The 8,941-nt window shown below is 41.6% G+C and overlaps 1 protein-coding gene across 1 annotated transcript in view; it reads right to left on the bottom strand.

Annotated features, from left to right (window-relative positions):
- Positions 1-6,127, bottom strand: part of LOC134480541 (uncharacterized) — a 176,920-nt gene extending 170,793 nt beyond the window's left edge. The window contains exon 1 of the mRNA XM_087568931.1: positions 6,031-6,127. Coding sequence (XP_087425057.1) covers positions 6,031-6,055 — 25 coding nt within the window. The 5' untranslated portion in view covers positions 6,056-6,127. The remainder of the gene's footprint in view (positions 1-6,030) is intronic.
- Positions 6,128-8,941: the final 2,814 nt, after the last annotated feature.

The raw sequence follows: 8,941 nt of genomic DNA, 5'->3' as shown, positions 1-8,941 counted from the left end.
TTGACGTCCTAGAAGTGACTTGGAAAAACGTTGGCAATGATAGCCTCTTGGGGAGCTCACCTTCACCAAAAGCAAACTGTGAATCCTTACTCTTCTGCAATAGTCAGAATGCAACTGGTCTCACACCCACCCCAACCCTCACCAAAGACACTTGAGAGGGAGCTGAACCCACTGTGTGCTTTAGATTTCAGTGTAGAAAGCACTTCCTTCAAAGTGGAGCAGACTGAGATTGCCAAGTCCTTTGTGTGGCTCCAGGGACTTGGGCCTGATGTGGGTGAGTAGGAAATGAAGATTGACATTGGACATACATACATGGGGAAGGCTGGGTCCATGGGCTGCAGCATCCCAGAAGCTCACCATGTTTATTATATAGAGTTGGCAGGAAGCAGGGCTGTTGCACAGGGCAGCAAGGAGGTGGGCATTACATGCAGATAAACAAGGAGGGGAGGACTATGCATATGTAACTGACAAGGGGCAGATTTAGCTAATCTCAGTAGGACCAGTCTCTGCAGGAAGCAGTCTTCAGGATATAAATATCCAAATGGGGCCAGAGAGAAAGGTAGAGTAGACTTTTTCTGCACACACTATCAACACCATCCTGAGAAGGCTTTGTCATGTCTCTGAGCCTCAAGGGGTATGGGGGCCTTTGCCTTTTCCCCATGGATAAATGGCTTTGGGTCCATGGCATGGTCATATCATGTTTACAACACACATCCACTTAGGGCTGCAGTTCCTCAGGACTTCCTCTGTTCCCACAGTGAGATCTCAAAAGAAAAACAGAAACCAAACAAACAAAAAATGTGCTCAGTGAACTGGCTAATTCCCTAAAGTATATGGATCCAGTGTCCTAAGCCTAGGACTTCCTCAAAAGCTACAGAAAATCCTGTGGACCTAAAATAAGCAAGAAAAAAAAAAAGAAAAAAAGAAAAAAAAACAAAGACCCTTGTCACCAACACAAAAAAATGAATGGGAGAAAAAATTATTAAAGGTTTTCACAGAAAATTTTTTAAGAAAACACACGGGAATTGTACTTAATAGAATTAGTGTGCTGAGATGTGAGGCCCACTCACAGCATGCAGCATTTGGGAGTCTCAGACAACTTAACAGAAGAGGACTCCTAATTATTCTTTGTGACCACTCTCCACATACTACTCACAGCTTAATACTAACCTTCATAATTGAGTTGGGGATTGTATTCACCATAGCAGATAATTGAAGCATTTGTGCACACACACACACACACACACACACACACACACACACACACACACAGACACACACACAAAACACACACAAAACACACACTCAGGAGCACACACAAGAGAAATGCATATTCTATGAAGTTTCTTGGCATATTTTTATTTGTAAGTCCCAATGCAGAAGTATTCTTGGTTTTGCATAAAGTGGGGAGGGGGGAAAGTCAGGCTTCATTTTCCCCCTTTTGAAATGACAGATATCTGTGTGTTAAACATACTCTCATGGCTGTCCAGGCTGCCTCGGCCTATTTGACAGCATCCAGGTCACCTTGGTCAGGACACTGGTTGCTCTTCTTATTGGCAACTGGTTTGCATCAGAAGAGTTTTTCACATCCTTACCAATATTAGAAGTTTGGTGACACAAGCAGCTTGAGAAACAGTAAAATTATTGTGGTTTTGCCTTTCTGGAGGACATTAAAATTTACATGTTTTGCATATTGCTTTTTTTCTTAGCATTTAGTCCTGCTTTAGTGCTGTTCAAATGTGGCCATGCAGCCAGCATCCCTTTGCTCCAGGCTCTCAGCACCCCGTTCCTGTCACTGATCTGATGCATACTTGGTCCCAGAGATGGACAGCAGAGGGACTTGACACACAGCGTCCCTCTGCTCCACTGCTTTGCTTTTTGTAAATTCTTTACAATGGCTATTTCTTGATTTATTATTACTACGAACTTGACTTGTTTGATATTTTGAGATAGGATCTTATTATGCAGCCCAGGCTGGCCTTGATTTCCCAATTCTCTGGCCTTAGTCTTCCACCATTCCCTGATTCTCAATTTGTTATTAGATGTAGTTGTACGGCCCCATTTCCAAATCAAATGTTCTTCTGGCTTTATGACTTTGCCCTTTCCACAGACTTTTATTAATTATGCAAAGTAGATGGTGTTTAATGTTTAAATACTAGATATATTAACTCGTCAGTCCCCAAGACTACTCTGTGAATTAACACTCGTTATCATCCTCACTGTGCAGATAAGGGAATTGAGTCACACAAAGGTAAAATAACTTCTCCAGGGTTGAACATCCAATGGGTGTGAGAGCCAAGCTTTGAGTCCAACTACAAAGTAGATCGGCCTATAATGTGTCTGCTGCTGCTGTATATTCAAATGGTAAATTCTGTACCCTAAGGTCTGGTTGCTCCAAGACAAGGAGATCCCCATGTATACCAGATTTTCTTTCTTTCTTTCTTTCTTTCTTTCTTTCTTTCTTTCTTTCTTTCTTTCTTTTTTTTTTTTTTTGCCTCCTAAGTTATCCCTGATTGGCTAATAAAATCCCTACAACATGCACTGGGCAGAAGAGAGAGTACAGAGCAAAGTTTCCCTGGGCCTGGGGGCTCAGGCAGGGTCCACAAGGAGAGGGAAAAGACATGGAGGAGAAGGAAGGAGACAGCACCCCATAGGGTAGGTGGATCGTGAGTGTATTACCATGAGGGCCAGCCTGTCAGAACAGGAGTGACCCAGGCAGAGCATGGCAAGCAATACCTCGGGGTTATGGACAGGGAAGCAGAAAAAATAGCACAGAGGGTTGATGTCTGCCCAGCCCTAGTACTTTAAGGCTTATTCTAAATCTAAAAGTTTTGTGTCTTTTTTTGGGAACTAAATGATCTACGGTGGGGTAGAAACCTCCTAATAATATTTACTGTAGCAGTGGCCACTCAATTATTGTGGTATTTTAAATATAACACACATTGAATTTCACAATTCAGATGCAAGGCTTTTTATGTTTCCAATGTGACTGTACACCTGAGGTCATGTCTAGGTATAGAGACATAAAATGGCAGAAATGCCTAGAACATTTTAAGGTCATCACACTGACCACATGAAAGCCACAGGCTATACAGACTATGGTGGATGAGGAGAAGGCTTAGTGCTCTCTGGAATCCCCTTCCCTAGTCTTGGGATAAGACTTCCAGTAAGCCAAGACCATATTCCTCTTTCATTTCTCAAGGAGCCAGGGGTAGACCCACATACATGATTTCTTTCCCTGCAGTGTTTTTTTTTCCAAGAGCTGCCCTGTTTGAGGACTTGGCAAAGGTAAGCACCATCAGAGGAAGGCCAGCATATGAATTCTGTATAACTCTGCTGTGACAGCATGTACCTATCAAGTACTGGATGCCTTGCTGGAAATATTAATCAACCTCTAGGATCAAAAGGAAACAACCCGAGGGCCATATGGCTGTAAAGCAAGTCTGGAACCATAGCCCAGTATGGAAGTTCAGCCTTGGATCTTACATCAAACAGCGATAGCATCCAAAAGAAAAACGAAACTGAAATGGCAAGGTGACTGGTAATGACCTCATGGCAAGGATATCTAAGTCATGTGGAAAGATCCCAGTGCAAAGACACATGTCCACGAAGCTTTCACCAAGAATCCCTATTCTGTGTTCTACAACATTATATATATACACACACAAAGAATACTCATTTATGGTCAGCTATGGGGATTGATTCTCTGGGAATCTGACTTTGAGATTGACATAGATGTATAAAGGTGTTTGACAAGTGCTCTTGGGGACCAAGGCTGTGACAAAGAGGAGAGAAGAGGATGGGGCGGAGAGCACTCTGGCTCTAATGCAGTCACAAGGGTATGCAGGCAGCCCTGTGTGGGGGTCAGGAGCTGGCCTGACCCTGAAGTCTTAGCCTGCACTAGAACAAGCAGGAGGCCTGGCTTTAAGTCTCCATTGGCTAAGGACGAGTTTCCTGGTCAGAACCCAGTTACCACATTGTAACCACATAGCCATCCCTTCTCCATTATCATTCTTCCTGAATTTCCAAGTCCTATCATGAGGATATTTGGGGCTCCACTCTGATCTTTTACTCATACCAAACATAAAAATCAGGTGGATAGGCAGGGAGTGGAATGGCCTAAGGTTAGGCTAAACCTCAATTTTAATGGGTCCATAAGTTCAGGAGGGAGTCCATTGGCATTGTCATCTGTGGCTTCTCTGTTCTTATCCCGGGTGAGCTGACTCTGTGAAATGATGCCACCTCACCTCACAGATATCAGGGGGAAAATCATGTATGGGTTTTCTGGGAAGAACTCTGCCTTTTCCTACCATCTGGAGTTATACAACATCTCTATGCACAGCTCAGAAGAGAGGGGTGGAGATTGTGGAGGCCTTAGAAGTTGAGGATCTTTTCTGATTAAGGCACATATTTTTTCCTATGTAATTTTTCCCTTGCTCTTTCCCTAATGATGGCTGACTTCATTCCTGGCCTGAAGTAAACTGGATTCCAAGGTTTTGGATTAGAGAAGCCCCCATTTTTGAGATGACAGGTCCAGCAAGGGATCCCACTGCATATAGGTTCCTATTCCCAAGGAAGTTGTTGCTGCAGAATCACAGCATGGGGGCAGCAGCACAGGATACCTCCCAGCTTTCTCTCCTGCACCTGCTGCAACTGCAATAAGGCTGTTTGTTTGTTTGCTTTTTTTGGAAATACCTAAAAGCTGGCAGAGTTAATACATGCCTTTAATACCAGCACCCACAAGGTATTTTTGTTTTTGCTTTTGTTTTTGTTTTATTTCATTTCATAATTTCTATAATTGTTGTTAGGATTCTTATTGTTTTCTTTGGTAATTCCCTCTAGCTATTCAATTTGTATATAGAATGTAAAGCCATGCTCTGCATGGTCCTCTTATTCATGTTAAGGATTTTATTCTTACCACCAATGCCACAGATGAACACAATATTTACATTCAAATCAGGGAAACAGGCATAAAGAAGAGAGGCATGTTGTTTGGTGTCAGGTTTGCAGGCAATCAGGAATGTAGGATGGCTTCCCAATGTTTTGTATTAGGTAAGGTTCTGTTATGGAGATGAAAGGCCTCTGCTGAAAACTTCAGTTGAGTAACAGGGAGCCTGGAAAGACTGAAAGAGTGGTTGCACCTTGAAGGTGAAGGCTGGACCTTCAGTGCCTCTGCAGCCTGAGGCAGAGTAATTTTTAGAACACAAGAGCACTTGGCCAGAGATCATAGGGGACTGCATTTTGCTTGAGCCCTGAGACCTGGATGAGCAGAGGCTTCCACAGTTTTGAAAAGGCAAGCAGAGTCACATAGATGCGAGGGAACAATGGATCTGTGATCTGCATGTTATCCACTTCATTTATCTTTGCAGTGTACATCATATATGTAAACGACAAGGGCATCCTACTTTATCACATCTAGTCTCTCTAGATATAAAGCATGTGCAAGTGTAAATACAGTAGAGTTAGTTCAGCATTACATTGTGTCCCATTTTGTTAAAGAACTTTACTTTATTTCTATTTATATATTTTTCTTTTTCACTTTACGTTCTGCTCACTGACTACTGATATTAATTACTCCCACAATCCTTCCCCAATTCTCCTGGCACAGTCTTCTCTGAGTGTATGAGGGCCAACTGTCTCAGTACCTCCCGTCTTTTACCAAAGCCTTTCCTGGTGGCATTGTTGAGGATGCTGGTTTTGAATGCCTTGGACTTGGCTTTCTTCATGCTCCAGTTTGCTGGCTTTGAGAAGTTTGTGAAGAACTGTCTGTGAACTTGGTACTTCATCCAGATTGTACACAAGAGGCAGTAGTTTTGTTAATATTTTTGAGAGAATATTTCAATCAAACCTTTCCTACTAATATCCTAACAATGACAAAGGTAATGGGAGGCTACACATCTATTTCATTAGTTTTCAGTTCTTCTCAGACAAGCAGTGTAGAAGCCCACAAAGCTGGCAAAGTGAAGTGAGGTCAGGCAGGGGTCTTAAGAGCACAGTCCTACTTTCTTAGAGTAACTCCTAGGGATTTACCATATCCATACACCCATAGCTCCATATGCACTGGACCCCAGGGAAGTGCTCAACATTCATTGCTTTTGCCATGCAGTTTGCCACAAATGTTAGAAATCTGAAAAGTTCAGGAAAATTGAAGATGTGAATAAGTCCCAGTGACTGGAGTAAGCTCAAACAGTCTGTGACAACAAAGAACTGATTGAGCATCCAAGAGACGAAACGCTCACCAGGATCATAGTTTTATCCCAGTAAGAAAATTTGAATAATAAGTCTTCAGGTGAAAAGATAAATTAGGAGGTCATAGACCTAAAAGTTTTATCCTTTGCCCTCAGGGGAGCAGCCATTCTGTCAGACTTTCCTGGCCTCTCACAGGATCAGAGTTCTCACCTGGAAGCAGGGTTATCTGGAAGGCACATAATACATATCCACAAACGACTCTTTGGGTACAAACTGACAGGCAACTTCAAGGCTTAAAGTTATTCTCTCTCTCTCTCTCTCTCTCTCTCTCTCTCTCTCTCTCTCTCTCTCTCTCAGCTTGAGGCTGCACACACTCTGCATTCTTTTGTGCACTCTGCCTTTTTTTATTGCAGTTTTCTTTTCTCAAACTCCCACAATCATGCACACGTCTTTTCATTATCCTTTCACGCACACACACACACTCTTCATACACACCTCACACATATCTCACACACACCACATGCACTCTCCTGTCACTCACACACACAATCTTCATACACACCTCACATTCTCTCCTCACTCATTCTCACATGCTCTCCTCATGCTCTCTCCCTGGCTCTCACATTTGTACTCAGACTCGCTCTCTCATTAGCTCCCTCATTCACTCTTCACATTCTCTCTCCACTCACTCTTCACATGCTCTTCTCATGCTCTCTCATTCGCTCTCACATTTGTTCTTACATTTGCTCTGTCATTTACTGTCTCATTCACTAGCTCATGTTCTCTCTCATTTACTCTTCACATGTTCCGTAGCCTTTCTCTTGCCCCAGTCCTTTATTAATAATCCAAAAACAGGTAGAAAAAAGACATTGTGTAATCATTGCCAAATCAAATGCAAAGAATGACTACATCTCACCAAGAACTAAGAATTACAACTGTTCTCCAAAGTTTAAGGCTTGCCCTATACCCAGGCCAGTGGCCAATATAATAATAATAATTGTAAACTTATCATTATTTAAACTTTAACTCTTTACTTATATACTTCAGAGACCAAATAATAATTGTAAACTTATCATTATTTAAACTTTAATTCTTTACTTTTATACTTCAGAGTCCAAAGCTCCGAGATCAGCTAATTGCATTTTCCTGTGACACTCTAATGATAAATGACATAGGCAAAACTGCCAGGCAGTGGCCAGAAAGAATCAAGGTAACCCTTAGCACACTAATTCCACTAGCGTTCTGTTCCTTGCACACAATGACTCTCATAAGGGTTCCAGTAGTTAGACTTAATTTACTAGTATATTATTTTATATATTCTATACTTCCTTAACTAGTCTATGATATTATGTAAAACTTACTTCCTAACTTCAATAACTTTTTCCTTTCTTAGGGTCCTAATGTTGGCTCTAATTCATTTTCTCTTATTTTCTTCAAGCTGTCTTTGCAAGTAAAACCCTAATCTGGAACTACAATTCTACAGTTATTACATTTTTTCCAAGATGAGAATACACAGTATCCACCTGGGCCACTAGGGCTGTGCTGTGCTGTGCCCCTATGCATCAATTTCCAATTGTCTAAGAATCATAACATCAAGGAACATCTAGTTTCACAGAATTCACCAGAGCAGGAGGAGAAAGAAGTAGGAAAGTCAGATATAATACAATAATTGGGCACACCAAGGCCAACTGATAGGCAGTCACACACAAATAAAATCTATACAGCCCTTGTCCAGGGCTAAGGTTTGGAGAAATGGAAACAACCAGTTTTTACAAAAAGCTACTGCGGGCTACTGAGATGTCTCCATTGTATGTTGTCCCCAGCATTAGCCAGAACTCAGACAACAAAGAGAGGTCAAAAGGATACAGATTGGAAAGGAAGAAGCCAAAATATCACTGTTGCAGAGGATAGGGTAGTATACATGGGACACCCCAAAAGTTACAACAGAGAACTCCTAAGCCTGATAAACAACTTCAGCAAAGTGGTTGCATATAAAATTAATTCAAACAAATCAGTAGCCTTCCTCTACACAAAAGATAAACAAGCTGAGAAAGAAATTAGGGAAATGACACCTTTCATAACAGTCCCAAATCATATAAAAATACCTCAGTGTGACTTTTATCAAACAAGTGAAAGATCTGTGTGACAAGAACTGCATGATATAAAGAAAGAAATTGAAGAAGATCTCAGAAAATGGAAAGATCTCCCATTCTCGTGGGTTGGCAGTATGAAGATAGTAAAAATGGCCATTTTCCAAAAGTGACCTACAGTTGCAATGCAATCTCCATCAAAATTCAATTCCAATTCTTCATAGGGTTAGATAGAACAATTTGCAAATTCATTTGGAATAACAAGTAACGCAGGATAGCTAAAACTATCCTCAACAATAAAAGGACTTCCCTGGGAATCACCATCCCTGAACTCAACCAGTTTACAGAGCATTAGTGATAAAACTGTATGGTATTGGTATAGAGACAGGAAGATAGACCAGTGGAATAGAACTGCAGACCCAGAAATGAACCAGCACACCTATGGTCCCTTGATTTTTGACAAAGGAGACAAAAGCATCCAGTGGAAAAAGGATAGCATTTTTAGCAAAGGGTGCTGGTTCAAATGGAGGTCAGCATATGGAGGAGTACAAATCATCCCCTACTTATTGCCCTGTGTAAAGCTTAAGTCCAGGTGGATCAAGGACCTCTACATCAAACCAGATCACTCAAACTAATAGAAGCAAAAGCGGGGAAGAATCTTG

Source organism: Rattus norvegicus, chromosome 9 (genome assembly GCF_021556685.1).
Source record: "Rattus norvegicus strain SHRSP/BbbUtx chromosome 9, alternate assembly SHRSP_T2T, whole genome shotgun sequence".
Taxonomy (NCBI): Eukaryota; Metazoa; Chordata; class Mammalia; order Rodentia; family Muridae; genus Rattus; species Rattus norvegicus.
The sequence above is the reverse complement of the archived record's forward strand: the minus strand, read 5'-3'. Positions and strand labels throughout refer to the sequence as shown.